The 18,149-nt window shown below is 37.2% G+C and overlaps 1 protein-coding gene across 1 annotated transcript; it reads right to left on the bottom strand.

Moving 5' to 3' along the window:
- Positions 1-1,176: 1,176 nt before the first annotated feature.
- On the bottom strand, positions 1,177-16,568 carry fgf10b (fibroblast growth factor 10b). Its single transcript, XM_056254817.1, has 3 exons — positions 16,077-16,568; positions 3,859-3,962; positions 1,177-1,559 (listed from the first exon to the last, which is right to left on the bottom strand). Exons 1-3 carry the CDS (start codon positions 16,375-16,377, stop codon positions 1,368-1,370), a joined length of 597 nt encoding a protein of 198 aa, XP_056110792.1. The 5' UTR covers positions 16,378-16,568; the 3' UTR covers positions 1,177-1,367.
- Between the last annotated feature and the right edge of the window lie 1,581 nt (positions 16,569-18,149).

The raw sequence follows: 18,149 nt of genomic DNA, 5'->3' as shown, positions 1-18,149 counted from the left end.
TTATAGATTGCATTGATATTTTTGTATTATTTACATACTATTTCACTTTTATTTGTATATTTTCAGTTTTTTTTTTTTTGTAATTTTAGTTTAATTTTTAGTCATTTTATTGTATGTGCTTTTGTTATTTTTATTAATTTGTTATTTTTTATTAATTAATTAATGTCATTTATTAGTTCATGCAAACTTTATATGTACATTTACATTTTTTAGGTTTTTTAACAATTTTTCATACTTTTATTTATTTCCATTTTATAAAAAAAAAATATTATCCATTATTATCTATTTTTCGCTTTTATTATTATATTTTCCATTGTTATTTTAGTAAATTTTCTCTGAATTTTCTTGTATGTGCTTTTGTCATTTTCATTAATTTATGTAATTTATTAATTCATGTGATTTTTATTTATGTCTTTTTGTTTGGTTTAATTTTAAAAAAATTATGTGGAACCCTCATTAGTCCACATTTTACTATCCTAATCATCAAAGTTTTTATTTATTTCCATTTTATTTATTAATTTTAGTGCTTCATCTTATTTTCCAAGACAACATTTCTCATTTTCATTTAGTTTAATGTTAATATTTATTACATAGAATATTTATATTTCAGTGAATGAAAATATTTTTAATAGTTTTAACATTAATAACCCTGAGGGGGACTTTAATTTACAGTAATTTTGTAATAAATGACTGGATTAAGAAGAGTCTAAAGAGAATTACTAATATGAATAATGGTAATTTTTTTTAATGAAACTTGTGCTTAATTATCAGGAAAATTTAAATATGTTTTATTTACTTTTCAAATATTTCTTTTGATTTTGGGTTGACACCCACATTTCTGCTTGTTATTCCTCCAGTCTGGGACGTGAACATGAAACACGGCACAAGCTGCTCTGCAGGAGGATAACAAAATAGATTTTATTTCACAGAAAGAGGTTATCCATTTGATATGCTTTTAATATGTTTTTTAGAGTATTTTATTTAAATACAATACAAATAAATAATATAGTTATTTCAAAGCAGTCCAAAACTGAAGATACAAATTCCCCGTATACTGTACATCCCCACTATCTTTCCCCAGCCTTCAGAGCCGCTCCTACAAGATCTTCATGTCCATTAGAAATAAATGATCTTAGAAATATAATCCTATTCAGGAGAGCTTGAAGGAAACTCTTGCACACATAATCCACAATAACAGATCACTGGAATAACGCACAATGGAAATGAAACATTCATGCTCTTTTGAGAATGTTGACCACTTAATTTCAGCTGGCGTGAGCATAAAGTTATAATGAAGGAGCAAAGCAAAGAGAGGCGCGTGCGGACAAAGTGTCTCTCTCCATCCCGTCAGCATTGCGTCACAAATGTCACAGCATTATGGGTAAGAAGTGTGTAGCTGTGTTCTTCCTGCGGGTTTTTCTCCCACGCAGAGACCTTCCATGAGCGCTCAGACCTACAAACATCTGTCGTTTCTTGTTCCTCCACTCGGCGGATGCGTATGTGTTATACCCGTTCTCCTCGATGCGCTCCTTCAGACGGCAGTTTACACCATAGTTCCTCTGAAATGCAAGAAACGAAGAGTTGATTACCTTTCCTGCGAGGAAAACCAGGCCATAGTCACGCTGGTGTTTGAAACATGCTGGTCCAACATCAGCTCTGACCGAATAACCATTTAAATCTCATTCTCAATCACTTATCGCTTTATCATACGTGGTTAAAGGGTTAGTTCACCCAAAAATGAAAATTATGTCATGAATGACTCGCCCTCATCTTCATCTCTAGACCTCCGTTCATCTTCGGAACACAGTTTAAGATATTTAAAGCAGCGTCTTACGTCAGCGGCGGCACTGAACGCGGATCCACAACAGAACCAGAATACACACACACACACACACCAGACACACGTCAGCAGCGTCTTACGTCAGCAGCGTCACTGAACGCGGATCCACAACAGAACCAGAATACACACACACACACACACACCAGACACACGTCAGCAGCGTCTTACGTCAGCAGCGGCACTGAACGCGGATCCACAACAGAACCAGAATACACACACACACACACACACACACACACACCAGACACACGTCAGCAGCGTCTTACGTCAGCAGCGGCACTGAACGCGGATCCACAACAGAACCAGAATACACACACACACACACACACACACACACACCAGACACACGTCAGCAGCGTCTTACGTCAGCAGCGGCACTGAACGCGGATCCACAACAGAACCAGAATACACACACACACACACACACACACACACACCAGACACACGTCAGCAGCGTCTTACGTCAGCAGCGGCACTGAACGCGGATCCACAACAGAACCGGAAGACAAAACAATGCTGAATAAAGTCGTAGTTTTTGTTATTTTTGGACCAAAATGTATTTTCGATGCTTCAAAACATTGTAACTAACCCACTGATGTCACATGGACTACTTTGATGATGTCTTTATTTCCTTTCTGGACAAGGACAGTATACCGTACATACATTTTCAATGGAGGGACAGAAAGCTCTCGGACTAAATCTAAAATATCTTAAACTGTGTTCCGAAGATGAAGGTCTTACGGGGTTGAGACGACATTAGGGAGAGTCATTAATGACATCATTTTCATTTTTGGGTGAACTAACCCTTTAAGTCTATCACATGTTAAAGGTGATGTGTGTTTATTGTATTGAATACTAAAATAAGTGAGCTATTTGTACATTCTCCCTAAAAAAAGCATTGGCTGCATCTTAAATCGCATACTTCCCTACTATATAGTAGGTGAAAAAAACAGTATACGACAAAATAAGTATGTCTGAATTCGCAGTGTTCATAAAAGAGTAGGCAAAAAGTACCCGGATGACCTTCTACTTCCAGCGAGATTCTGAAGTGTGTATATGATGGACACTTTACTATCCCATGAGGCCACGGGAGAGGATTTGTGAATGACTGGTCACATGATAGTGACAGCATGGCGGATGTAGTACGTCCGGATTACATTCATACTACACACACTGACATACCATACTTTTTAGCGGTCGTGAAGTAATTACTTATTCAAAATAAGTATCTACTCAAGAGCGTGTGGGATTTCGGACGCAGCCTTTGACCCGTCTGACACAGCAACACTGACTCAACCAATGGCGTGAGTTTGGGGCGGGGCTACGTGTTTGTTTGACCAATGACAGACAGGGCTGCAGAAATTACACACAACACCTTATTTTTTTTAGCCTAAAACAAGGGTTTTCAAACTTGTTGGTGTTATGGACCCGAAGATATGAAGATTCCTTTGTAGAACTCCTAAAATATAAGCTATATATTTTCATGTATAAAGCCCTATTTATACTGGGATAAATAACAATAATAATAGTATGTTTCAAATATTATATTTCTATTAAGTAACAGAAATGTCAACTATGTAAATAAATTGTCTGACAATATAATTAAATATTAATTAATAAATCGAATTAATTTAATTATGAAAATAATTTAATAAATTATTCATTGATAGTCTTTTTTAATTTAATTGTATTTAATTGTATTTAATTGTATTTTATTTAGGCCTATTTAATTTAATTGTAGGACTATTTAATTTAATTTGATTTTATTGTAGGCCTATTTAATTTAATTAAATTAAATTTAATTTAATTGTAGGCCTATTTAATTTAATTTAATTTAATTTAATTTAATTTAATTTAATTTAATTTAATTTAATTTAATTTAATTTAATTTAATTTAATTTAATTTAATTTAATTTAATTTTCCAACAGCACCCACTTGAGTCTCCCTAAAGATCCCCATAACCCCATAGTTTTAACTCCAGGTGTATTTTGCTGGAGATTTGGTGCAGGACACTCACCGCTCCGTACAGTTCTCCTCTCTTACTGAGGGCCAGGTAAAGGTTACTGCCGAGACCTTTGACGGCAACGATCCCAACATCCACTGACGTGATCTCCAAAATACCTGAAACACACAACACATTAACAGTTAATACAGAGGCTTTCATGTGAAACTGAGCTGCTTAAATTAGTTTTTATATTACTATTTAGGTTTAATTTGAACTATTTTTAAAACCATGTTTAGTTTTAGTTCAGTTTTAGCTTGCAACAACCTTTTCTTCGGCAATTGTAAAAACATTATTTAAATTATTCAGTTTTTGCTTTAAAACCTCAATAAGGAAAAAAAATTGGGGGAACAAACCAAAGGATGTGTGCATCTGCGTGTTTCTGTGAAGAGGTCAGAGGGGAAATTGCAGTTTTGTTTGACCTTTGCTCACTGGCAGGTTTTAATTCAGTTGTCAACACACACACACACACTGACGCTGGTTATCAGACTGTGATAACCTCAGTGGCAGCGAGTGTGAACCCTGGGGCTGTAGTTGCGGGGGGTTTGTCCGGCTGCTCTTTGATCAGAGTAAAAGTGTGGAAAGATGCTTCTATCATGACAGTTGTGTCCCCCCCCCCACCCACACACACACACACACACACACACACACACCCCACGAAAAGGAACACTGGGTGTGCACAGGATACATGCTTCCTCAGTTCAGACACACAGATCTAAAAACACTCCTGTTCACTTTATCCACTGAGTCTGGGTTGTGTTACATGTGATCATGAGCACATCACTATCAGTCAATATTTGTGTTTTTCTTAATTGTGGATATCAGTTTGATTAGGCTGATGCTGATGGATGCAGATCATCAGAGGAAAATCAACTCTGTCCTGCAACTTTGTTTTGTTTATATACACATATTACTGAATAATACTGAATTAATGAATAATGATTATGAATTTATCTTTTAAATATGACAGATAAAATTAACATTAAATATAATAAATTGTAAATACACAATTGTAATTTATAATATTCAATATTCATTTTATCCAGGATTTATATTTAAAGGATAAAATAATATATATTCAGTATTTATTTTGGGGGAAATCAGAGGTCTAACTATGAAAATGAAATGAAGGAATTTAAAAAAAATATATATTATGACATTATATAATGTCATAACCTAATGATAATTGTTTGGCCAAATTTTCTCTAATTATATGTCAGGATTTCTCCATTTGTTCTCCCTTTAATCCCCCTGATGTTTATGAGAAACAATTGAGATATTAAAGAGAACTCATTTGTGATTATTTTTGTGATTATCAATAAGCAGTTATCCGTTTTCAACTGTATATTGTCTAATTTCACTTGTGTATTTCACTTGTTGTTTCATACATACAATTCTAGAACGTTAGTGGGTTTAAAAAAAACTTTTATTTATTATTTATTTATTTGCAATCAATTGGTTTTCGGCCATAACATAAAAAAAAAATTAAAACAACAACAGCGAGCGAATATGTCCGCAGGTAGCGTTCGCACTCCTCTATCCGTGTTTGTGTGTGTGTGTGTGTGTGTGTGTGTGTGTGTGTGTGTGTGTGTGTGTGTGTGTGAAGTGGCTCCATTGGGGTCTCGGGTTGCAGGTATCAAGTGAGACGGTAAAACTATCTGAGTGCTCTGTGTCCTCTCAGCGCTGGGATGAAAGCATGAAAGGAAGGAATGACACAGACAGGATGACAGTGAGACGGATTAGAGAAGCTTCAATGATCAGTGATCAAAGATGAGAGCGACACCAGGCAGAAGCCTACTGCAAAAAGCTAAATGAAGCTCCCACACACACACACACACACACACACGCACACACACACACACACACACACACACACACACACACACACACACGTTTACTTAGCTAACTAAATGGGGAGATTCCACAGACGTAATGGTTTTTATACTGTACAAACTGCATATTCTCTCCCTTACACTAACCCTACTACATCACACAAACCTTTCTGCATTTTTACAATTTTAAAAAACCTTTAATTACTTTATTTTTTATACCAGATTTACAAATGAGGACGTCCCTTTTGGAGATTTTGTCAGGTTTTGGTCACCTCTGGGTACAAATTTGTCCCCAAAATATAGAATCCCTCCTAGTCAAAAAAGTAATAAGTAGGCTGATGCTTAAATACATGCTAGAAAATGTTATAAATTGTGGTTACATATGAAGTGCTTTATACAAAACTACTTTTTATGGAGGATTTTGAGAGGAGAGCAAAAGAAAAGCAGCCAATAAATGTCCATCATACCAGGGTTTTTAGTTAACTAAAATTAAAAGCATATGTTAACTGAAATAAAATGTATACAAAATTAAACTTATTTTATTTTAGCTAGTTGGCATGGAAACTTTTCTCAGTTTCATTTAGTTTTCATTGATGTACTTAAATAACTAAAACTAAAACTGAAAAATGAATAAAAAAGCCATTAAAATGGCAAAAACAGACAACCAAATTGGGGAAAAGTAAAAATAAAATTGAATTCAAACAATTAATAAAAACTGTAATAGGCTATGTCAATAACATCATAATGTTTAAAAAGCATCCCAAGATGCACCTCATAAAGTTGGATGATGATGAATGGCAGGAACGTCCTGATTTTGCCGAGACGTTCCTGGGTCAACATATTTTGTTGATCCTGGAACAACATTCCTGTCCGAAAATTACCCTATCCATAACGTATCCCTAAAATCAGAGGGAAAAGATAGGCACCTAACCCTGGTTGTAACCCTAAACTTGACATAAACTGTAAACCTTTCCCTCAAATCTGATTGGTTGATTGGAATCAACAGGATCAACAAAGATTTTGTCTTGGTGAAGTCTTGGAGTTGCAGAGCTAGAATCTAGTCAGAGAAGAAGCTCAAATAACAGTTTTTGCATGTTTTGGTCCCTATTTATTTCCCATACCTCAATTTGTGTAATTTCACAGTTTTGATGACTGCACTATTATACTAAAATGAACAAAAACAGCACTAATTTCTACACAGAGCCTCACTTTGAAGTTCCATATCAGTGAGGCCACACTTAAGAGAGATGGGAGAACAAGCCAAGCCATTACAGTAAATGTGTTTGTAATCCCACCTCCATTGAACGCATACGGGCCAAACACCTGCGAGAGCGACCGACCGCGAGTTCGCCCTCAGCACATGTCGAGCAGCGCACCAGGAGGTCAACTTTAAACGGGGTCTCTGTCTTTGCACGCGGTTGTTCTCCCTCGCGCGTCATGCTCTCCTGCACGTTACTAAACGCCGCGTCTTTGGCTTGCAGTTGTTTGCGCAGACGTGCATTTTCCACAGCGCTCTGCCAAAACTGCCCGTGTTTTTTTGTGCCGGGATGATGATGTCTGGTGCCTAAATAAAGCTAAATAAACAGTTGTATTTTCTGAGATTACAAAACAGCATTGCAGCAGTCATTGCATCATGCCTATTTGTCAGTGATATGGAGGCGCTTGCGTTGGTTTTATTGTGTTGGTGGAGTTGTGAAGGCATCTGTGGCGCACATGGCAGTGATCTCGCACCGTACTGGTGGTCTCCTGTACGTCCGGCTAATGCCTGAAGCGTCCCGACTGCTTCCTGAGACAACTACACTGAGGATGTTTGAAGACATGATAGCAGACGCAACAAATAAACCCTGTCATCGCTGATATTTAGTCTTTAGAAAAAAGGAATACACAACTGGGCTAAATAAGTCCTTCAAAGAAAGCCAGTATTCAATAAAACATGCACATATGAACATAAAATATGTATACGTTGAAAAAACAACAACAACAAAAACATGGTATTTCTATGCTACTCCAATGCATTTCAAAAAATACCATGCGTACGCTGTAAAACTTGGTTTTTCAAAGTTGTAAATAAGACTACTGGAGTATGTTTTACATGACAAAACTATTTCAGTCTTTCTACTTCATAATTTCATATTCAATTTGTTACTTAATAGAGTGCAGGTATGATGTCAGAACCCGGAAGACTAATTCGCCGCTGGCTCCTTCAAGATTTTCAAGTTTTATAATGGGGTTTTTCGATTTATTTGACTATACTTTGACGTTTCCCTGTTTACACCTGGTGTTTTAATCCGTCTCTTTTGTCCACTTCCAACCACTTTTGATTTCTTCGAGGGGAGGGTCTATGGGCGGGGAAATGTATGGACTTTTTCAGATATTTCGATCTTATTGACTAAATAAGCTCAGCTCAAGCAACTTACATATGAAAGCGAGAGAATACGAAAAACACACGGAGATCATCAGGTTTCATTTCTGCTCTGACAGCCATAAGACCAGCCGAACACTGTGAGTGTGTGTTAGAAATCATGAAATGATGAGAGAACATTGTGATTGGTATGTTTTTCCTCTTCAAAACAAACTTGGGTCTTCAGCCGACAGTTTAAATCCCGTCTGGCTAGAGCTCTTCCCATGTTACTCATTAGTTCAGTAGACGGTCTTTTGTAGTTGTTTGAACACATTCGATCACATGAGCGTTTACACTACGAAAGCAATCTGAACGAATGCGTTTTCGACTTCCTCTACAAGTGGTCAAAAGTAGATAAGCTCAAAGCGTTTTAGACCCGTTTACAGCTGTGTTTACCATCGTCCACTTGTGATCCGATCGACCAAAACACATCTTAATACCAGGTGTAAACGGGATCTTAGTTGGAAGTTAATCTAATGTTTGATAACGTTACAACTGCACTCACTACTTTAGATGATATACAAAAGTCACATTGGTAACACTTTATATTGATGGTCCCCCTTTTAGACATTCTGTTGGCTCTAAGTAACGTTGCACATCAACTCACTCTCATTAAAGTACCGTATTAGTAGACTGTCTGCTCAATATCTGCTAACACTTTACTTTGTTGGTCCCCCAACATATATTCTACTGACCATACTACATGTCAACTTATTCTACTAACCCTAATCCCTTATTCTACAAAACCTAACTATACCCTTTCAGTCTACTAATACTGAACTAGTACTCTAATGAGAGTTAGTTGACATATAGCTGCAACATTACTTATGTCAAAATAATGTCTAAAGGGAACCATTAAAATAAAGTGTAACCCTAACGTTCCCATTATACTTGCAAAATGATCAAATCCGCTTAATGTTTTCTCCAAAACTCACATAAACAAGACAAAAACGCCTTTGAAACAAACATTCAGTAAACATCACTGTCTGTTTGTTTTGCTAATTGGCCTTTTTAGCATGTTTAGTTAGCATGAGCCCTTATTAGCATCAAACCCTGTTCCAGTCAGACAGACAGCAGACTTCTGCTTTATCAAACAGGATCAGGATACACGTGGGACAGCTTTACACCGGAATCCACATAAAAGCTCATAAATCTGTTGGGAGTCTCTCACAAGGACAGAACAGACGCTGAGTTAAACACCCCCACTGCGCTATAATCATCAGTCTGATTCAATTCCACAAGACTTTTACGTACAATTCAATTTGCCATACTCAATGTAGGGCACGTCCTGATTTCGCCAAGTTAGACGCGTTCCTGGGTCAATATATCTTGTTGATCCTGGAACAACATTCCTGTCCGTTAAAATAATCCTAAACATATCCCTACCCCTTAACCTAACCCCATAACCTATCAGAGGAAGGTGAATAACACTGATGTAAGCACCTAATGCCGAGTTCAGACTGCACGATTTTAGCCCCGATTTTGGCTCGCCGACAGGTTTTGAGAAATCGCCGACAAATGTCCGAAATCACAGGCAAATCGGTGCTCGTTCACGCGAATGACAATCACGCAGTGTGAATGAGCAAAGACGCGATCTGAGAGAATCGCCGACAAGTCGCTGACGCCCGTGAGATATTTGGCATGCTAAATATCTGGACCTGTCGGCGATTCACAATCCTGCTGTGTGAATGTGTTCTGACTGAAAACTACATCGGCGATGACCTAATATTGGGAGTTATAGACCAGAATATCAGTATTTTAATAGATAGGCCTATATTAACAATTATATCAAACAGAAACAAAGCACAAACGTTTGCATGACCAGCAGCAACAGCAGGACATTTGCAAAATTATTTATTTACCCCCAACTCTCTTTGCAAAACACAGTCCTTGCTCCCCTCGTCTTCCCAACCATTTCCTGCATAAACTGTTTTTTTCTTTTCTTTTTCATTTTCGCTACAAATCAGTGCACATACAATTTGTAGGCTATCATTTTTAATAACAAATTCAGTGTCGCGCGAGAACTCCGGTCTCACGCACGCGTGACCTTCCGTTATTTCCTATCACTCGCGTTTGTTTGGTTGTGAAACGTAGTTTGCGGACCAGGCAGAAGTTGTCGGCTTTTTTTTCTTTTGTAAAGTCATGCAGTGTGAAACCTCCTGTCGCCGATCCATCGTGCAGTGTGAACACAGCAGCAACTGAATGTTACCCCAGATAGTCATGCAGTGTGAAAACAACAGTGACCCGATTATTTTGAAAATCGTGCAGTCTGAACTCGGCATAACCCTGTTTGTAAACCTAAACTTGTCCCTCAAATCTGATTGGTTGATTGGAATGTTGTTTCAGGATTTACAAAGATGCTGATGTACTTGGTGAAATCAAGTTATGCCAATATAGGACAACAGCAAAGTTGACCTTTTTTCAAAAATGTTGCCCTTTTTTTTTTGCGTAGAACAAATAATGCTAAAATTTATTGTGAGATATTCATATCTAACCATTTTCTAGTAAAATTACCATTGGTGTTGTGGATGTACATATGCTTTTTTCTTCAGACAAAAAATTTGAATGTGCTGTTGGTTAAAATCAACATGAAACCTTTTATTGTTATTTTACTTGCGTAATGTGACATATTTTTGAACGTGAAACAGGACAAAAATAAGTAAATAAATGACAGTAAAAGTAAATAAAACTGATTGAACCAAATTTTCATTGGATTATTATGCACTGATGAATCATACAGGAGCATGATGTTGATTTAAGGTTGCTATATGGATTTTTTTTACTTGATGTGACTCTTAACTGCTTTTGATAACATAATGTAATCAGATTGTATTATATTTTCAGATGCAAATTATTCCTGTGATGCAAATCTGAATTTTCATCATCGTTACTCCAGTCTTCAGTCACAAGATCCTTCAGAAATCATTATAATATGATGATGTTTCTGGATTATTTGATGAATAGAAAGCTTAAAAGAACAGCATTCATTTGAAATAGAAATATTTTGTAGCCTACCATTATAAATGTCTTTACTGTCACTTTTAATCAATTTAATGTGTTCATGCTGAATAAAAGCATATATTTCTTCCTGACCCCAAACTTTTGAATGGTATATAGTGTACATAATTTATTTATTTATTTTACACTTTTGTCGTGATATTTCTTTTAGCATTACATTACTCTAATGACCTGCATCTAACATAGAAGATACGTTTTTGACATGAGCTGTTCTGCATCATGGTCATCAGAATGATGTCACACCCCTCACAGACCCTTTGTTTCTGTTTTTCCCAGCTAACGGTGTCTTTTCAAACGCGTGACATCATTCAGAAGCTCCTCAAAGGCCAGTGTTTCCCAAATCATGTCTTGCCTCAGGACAGCATCACTACTGCAGTATCCATTTCCACCAACACTGGATCTGTGCTAGAAAGACTAGTGTAATTTCACCCGCGGAGGATTATTCTTTTGTCGGAGGCCATTCGCTGAATGTGAAAGACGCTCACCTTTGATGTGTCGCTGGTGATATTCACATCACGCCATTCATGAAACTCTAACAGTAGCCGCTCTGTTTCTCACTCGGACGTATCCGCGATGTTCAGGATGTCATGCACTACATGCGTGTTGATCAAATATGTTCAAAATATGTCAAAATGTAAAATCTTACAGCAGTAAAAGAAAAGCCCAAGCTTTTATCAACCATTAAAAAAATCCAAAAATGTACATGGTTGAAAATGCTTTGGGCAAAAAGTACACTGTAAAAAATATTTTAGCAATTTAGTTATTTCAACTTATTTTTTTGTGTAGAGATAACTAGATTGTCCAGACAACAAGAAATTTTAAGTTTTCTTGTCCTCAACTTATCGAAATAAGTTAGTTAAACTAAAAAAAAAACCATGCAAAAAGATAACACAAAATAATGAGTTAAGTTCTTTTACAGTGTAGTTACAAAAGATTTCTATTTCAAATAAATCCCATTACTTTGAACTTTCTATTCATCAAAGAATTTTCTCTTTGTTACGGTTTCTGCAGAAATATTAAGCAGCACAACTGTTTTCAACATTGATACTAACAAGAAAGGTTTTGAGTTTGAATGATTTCTGAAGGATCATGTGACACTGAAGACTGGAGTAATAATGCTGAAAATTCAGCTTTTCATCACAGGAATAAATGCAAAAAATATTCAAATAGAAAACTTATTTTAAATTGTTTTTACTGTATTTGTGGTCAAATCAATGCGGCCTTGATGAGCATAAGAGTCTTCTTTAAAAACGTTAAAAGTATTTCACCCCAAACTTTTGAAAAGTATTGTTTCCTGCTTCTCAAATAGTTCAACAGTGAATCAGATTTGCTCAAGATACTAAACCTGCAATCAAAAGTCAGAGATCTCAATATGAATTCTCATCAAATTCAGCTGAGGGCTAAAGAGGGCACAACTCTGTACTCTTACTGTGTGTCAACAATTGTTTCATTTGTGTCTATTTTTACTTCTAGGATAAACATCTGAGATGAAGTCGATATCTTCGAGCAGTAACATTGTCCTCTGGGATTACATGTTGATCACTGTCACATTTGTTTTGCTCGTTCTCACCATTAAGAAACTTTAACCGAATGTGATGTTTCAGTCTCTCATGAGGCTCTTTAGGGCTAGTTAAAGTTGAGAGCAGTTAAGTGAGAACATGTGTATTACTGCTGCTGTTTCCAACACATGTACACACACACACACACACACACAGAGTAACATGTGTCACCCCTATAGACATAAGAGCAAGCAGCTGTGCTGTACACCGCTTAAATTAGCTACTCTCTTATGAATAAATGAGTTGTTAAATTTAAAAGGACAGCACATAGCTTTTGAGAGATACATGTATGCTTTTAGTTAAACACTAAAATGTTTTTTTTTAAGGCACACTTGCTTATAAAAACACATAAAACTAGAGCTTACTCATGCAAAACACGCTGCCACAATGCTGAGGTGTTACATGTGCTTGATAGTGCACTGCTGATGTACTGAGTAATTGCTAGGATGATCTGAGTGGTTGTTAGTGGGTTGCTAGGATGTTCTGAGTGATTGTTCGGGGGTTGCTAGGATGTTCTGAGTGGTTGCTATGTTCTGAGTGATTGTTAGGGGGGTGCTAGGATGTTCTGAGTGTTTGCTTGGTGGCTGCTATGTGCTGAGTGATTGTTAGGTGGTTGCTATGTTCTGAGTGATTGTTAGGGGGTTTCTAGGATGTTCTGAGTGATTGATAGGTGGTTGCTATGTTCTGAGTGATTGTTAGGGGGTTGCTATGATGTTCTGGGTTGCTATGTTCTGAGTGATTGTTATGTGATTGCTAGAATGTTCCGAGTGGTTGCTAGGTGGTTGCTATGTTCTGAGTGATTGTTAGGGGGTTGCTAGGATGTTCTGAGTGATTGCTAGGTGGTTGCTATATTCTGAGTGATTGTTAGGGGGTTGCTATGATGTTCTAAGTCGTTGCTATAGGTGGTTGCTATGTTCTGAGTGTTTGTTAGGTGATTGCTAGAATGTTCTGAGTGGTTGCTAGGAGGTTGGATGTTCTGAGTGATTGTTAGGGGGTTGCTAGGATGTTCTAAGTGGTTGTTAGGATGTTCTAAGTGGGTAGACAAGTGGTTACAATAGCATTTTGAACGGTTGCTAGGTGTTTACTAGGATGTTAAGAGTGGTATCTGGGTAGTTGTAATTTGTTTTCTGAGTGGTTGCTAGGGTGTTCTGGGTGGTTGTCAATATAGCTTGAGTCCTTCCTTCAGTGTAAGTCTGTTTTTTCCAAATTTTGAATTTTATCACCCAGCAAGAGAAAATAGTCTGATCACCTGATGATTGCTGATGTTTCAATTCACAGCTTGGTGTGGATTTGTGTATTCTGGTTGAGTGTTTTGTGTCTGTTGTTTTATCACAGATGAGGCTATCAGAAGGAAACTGACACGCACACACACACACACACAGAGATCTGACAGACATTTCCTCTCAACGCCTGATCACCTCTGAGGGCTTGATTACATGTTTACACAGTCAGATGTCACAGTGATGTCTGATGCTACACAAACACACATTGCCCTCTAACAGGGACAACTCAAACACCCGGTACATTTCCATACTGATCTCTAATGACCTAAAAACATTACAATTAAAGAGTGCAGTTTCTTAAAAGTGTTTTTTTTACAGAAGAAGCTAAGGAGGTTGTCAAAATATGTTCTTCATATCAACCTTTTATTGCTCAAGAGACTCCTGTATGTTTCATTTAAAGGGATAGTTCACTCCAAAATTTTAATTCTGTCATTACTCACCCTCATGTCGTTCCAAACCCGTAAGACTTTCGTTCATCTTCGGAACACAAATGATGAAATCTGAGAGCTTTCTGTCCCTCCATTGCTATACACAACTGACACTTTGACGCTTCAAAACGTTTATAAAGAGATTGTTAAACTAATAGTCAAATAGACTGTAAAATGAATGTGGAGCAGCTCATGGAAGAATTTGATGAGAAATATTTAAGATCTCAGACTTTTGATGGCAGTCTGTGGTATCTTGTACACTTTGAGACATTGTGGAGATCTCTTCTGAAACTCACAGGAGAAACAAATGAGACCTTAAAAAGAAAGTTTGATTAGAATCACCAGACAAAAACAACCACACGCTTCTGAACCGAGATGCCCAGCGTCTTTGAAGGAAGGGATGTCAGTGTGAGACACCACACACACACACACACACACACACACACACAGAGGAAACAGGAAGACCCTTATCTGCACATGGGCTCCATGAGCAATGGCTAATTAACTTGTTCTTTGTAAAACACCAAAAACATATTTTGCATTTCACTGATGGGCTCATTATACATGAAACGAACCAAAAACTATCTAATCACAGACACTTGAGTCTATTATGGACATATAGCCGCATTGAAAGCACAAGCGTAACCCTTAATCACATTATAAGGGATGTGTTTCCTCTGCTGCGTCAGGGGAAACATTTACGGCAATATGTGGGTTAATTGCTCTCAGATTTCTGGGTGTCAGCAGGACACAATTACGCATTTAAAAGTTTATTACAGCCAATAGCACCATTCTTTAATGGCCCATTTATTGTGTTTGTTTTATTAGAGCAGCTAATTTCATTTATGGGGTTTAAATATTAGTATTATTATTCTTGTGTGGTTCATTAAGATAGAACAGCCATTACCCCTGATTTCACATCAGGTGTTTTGCTTATGTCTACAAATTTGCTAACAATTACATAAAAAAAGTAATTAACAAAATATTGCAGCATAATAATTCAACATTCACCTAGAACTGTCCTAAAACTTTTGATTCATATGTGAATGCACATGCGGTAATCTAAAAACGATTTAATTTAATGATAAAAGTATTTATAACGTGTTATAATATTCTTATTCATAAACTGATTATAAATAAATCTGGATTTTAAAATTAATTTCATGTCACATTCAATATTTTTGCCCAATGACATAATCCAGAAACACTTCATAATAACTTCCTTAAATAAATAGAACTAACATTATTGAATATATATATATATATATATATATATACACACACACATTCAACTTTATTTATATTCATATTTTTTAAATAGCCTATCAACTAGCCTGATCTGAACGGCTGTATATTAGGCAATTAATTAAGTTATTCTAAATGGGTTTAAAACTATACCGAATTAATTTAATTCTTATTATAATTATTCACATTATAATAGAATTGTTATTGCTAAATAATAATTCAGTTTATAACTTCCATAGGATAGTAGCCTATAGCCTAGATGTAGCCAATTCAAACATTTTAAATGTATTTTAAAACTATAAACTATGCCTTTAAACTTGAATAATAGCTATATTCTCTTAACAGACTAGTTGAAGTACAAATTCTAATGTTCACAGAGACGTTATTAAATTTCACATCACGATATTTTTGTTCGGCCATTAGCGACGTGATCCTGAATAAACCGCGCGTATTCTGAGGTAACTCACTGTAGGGATCGTCTTTTCTCTTGGTGCCGTTGACTCTCCCGTCTTTCCCGATCCTAAGGAAGAACTTCTGGAAGGAGAAGAGTTTCCTCTGGCGCACGTCTCCCTGGAGGTGCACGTAACTGCGCACATGCCGGCCTGAGGTGGAGGTGGATGAGGATGAAGAAGAAGATGAAGAGTTGTCGACCCTGAGCGCCTTCTGCACGGGACATGCGCGGCCACAGCTGACGGAGACCACGAGAAGATACACGACACACACCGACCAGCATGCAGACACACTCTTACTCACTGTCCATCTCCTCATGGTACTCCTCCTGGAACATGCTGCTCAGTGAACGTGCATGGATGCCTCTCGCTCCAGAGAACTCCACAGAAGACCACTGAAGAAACCATGAAGTTGTGGAATTAGGCTGAGCTGCAAGTCTGTGAAGCTTCTGATGGTGAGATAGAGCAGTTTAGTAATCCCATTTGGGAACCATTATCATTGCAAAACTCATCCTCAAAACGACCCTGTTCCTGGCATCCTGTCTCCTGATGTGATCTCCTACCTCCAGGATGGTCTTAGAAATGCTGCTGTCTCTCTCTCTCTCGGTTCCTCACCCTCCCTACCCCTGTCTGTCATTCTACGTCCCTGCCTCCATTCTCACACTCTGCCCCTCCTTGCTGAATTCCCAAAGTGCAGGGTTTGTCTGATAGGGCTTTTGTGAATGGCTGTTATCTGGAGCTCTTTGATAGTGGACTAGGAAAAGAGGACAGACGCTTGAAAAGATGAACAAACCTAACCAGAGGCCACTCTTGATTGGTCCCATCTGACGATAAGAAGCTCTTGGTTTGATAAAGTTTGGGAATCATCATGTTTTGTTTTTTTCCTTTCGTCGTGGATCATGTCCCTTTCACCTCGTATATGATATCCCGAGGCATCTGAACAGTCAAGACATTGGTTTTGTCTGTTACACATTACATGTCATTATTATTCTGCGGAACAGGTTTATGAATTTATTACTTTATCAGAGCCACAGGCATTGAATTAAGAAAAGCAAGCGATATAGTTCAAAAAGTCAAAAACGTTAAAAAAGTTCTAAATGGTCATCAAAACAAAACATTTAAATTACAGAAAGATTCTAAAAGCTTCTTTTGCTGTTTAAAGATAAGTAAAATAATCAGACACAATGTACTGTGTTAATGAAGGAATTTTATGTGTGCATTTTTCACAGGTGTTTTACCTGTATTTTCCCCCAAACCCTAACCCTACCCATAAGTTATCCCGCATTCTCATCCTTTGGCGTCATATAGGTGACGCCATATGACATTTCGTCGAAATCTTACGCACATGGCATCCTTTAGCGTAAATATAACACGCACTGTTATGGGTAGGTTTTGGTCTGGGGTAGGGTACGGTTATGACGCCTTGGGATCTGCGTCTCATATTCACGCTAAACGATGCCATGTGCGTTGGATTTAGACGCGCGTCACCTAAAGGATGCCATGTGCGTAAGATTTCAACGAAATGTCCAAAGCGTCACATGTATGACGCCAAAGGATGAGAACGGGCTGGTTATCCCTAAAATCAGAGGGAAATGATAGTGAATAACACTGATGTAGAAGCACCTAACCTTGGTTGTAAGCATAAATGACATAAACTCTAAACTTTTCCCTCAAATCTGATTGGTTGATTGGAACGTTGATCCAGGAACATGTTGTACTTGTACAGTTCACTCAAAAAGAAACCACACTTGCTCCAAACCACTTTCATTCTTCAGTTGAACGAAAAACAAAATGTTTTGAATAATAATTACGCTGCTCTTGTCCACATAGTGACGGTTCATAGTGAGCGTGCTTAAAAACAACAACATAAAAACAGCATAAACTTGACATATAACACTCATAGATTTAAGAGCTTCAGCAGAGAAAAACATTTACTGTAAATGTTGGTCTGTTTCATACACAAAAGCCATTATATGACTTTAAACGAAAAGTAAATAATGGCAATCGTTTTCAACAGTGTTGGTGGGAACACATTACAAGTAAAGCGAGTTACGTAATCCGATTACTTTTTCAAGTAATGCATTATTTTTA

The sequence above is a fragment of the Rhinichthys klamathensis genome, unplaced genomic scaffold (assembly GCF_029890125.1).
Source record: "Rhinichthys klamathensis goyatoka isolate OS25496 unplaced genomic scaffold, OSU_Roscu_1.1 h1tg000114l_1, whole genome shotgun sequence".
Classification (NCBI taxonomy): Eukaryota; Metazoa; Chordata; class Actinopteri; order Cypriniformes; family Leuciscidae; genus Rhinichthys; species Rhinichthys klamathensis.
Note: the sequence above shows the minus strand (reverse complement) of the source record. Positions and strands in the feature narration are given on the sequence as shown.

What these genes read in the sequence shown, in the direction of transcription:
- fgf10b (XM_056254817.1), bottom strand. Translation starts at nt 16,377, where the DNA reads ATGAGGAGATGGACAGTGAGTAAGAGTGTGTCTGCATGCTGGTCGGTG. An exon ending in GAGAAAAGACGATCCCTACA is followed by an intron (nt 3,963 to 16,076) that starts GTGAGTTACCTC and finishes TGTGTGTTTCAG; the next exon opens with GTATTTTGGAGATCACGTCA. An exon ending in GAGGAGAACTGTACGGAGCG is followed by an intron (nt 1,560 to 3,858) that starts GTGAGTGTCCTG and finishes CTTGCATTTCAG; the next exon opens with AGGAACTATGGTGTAAACTG.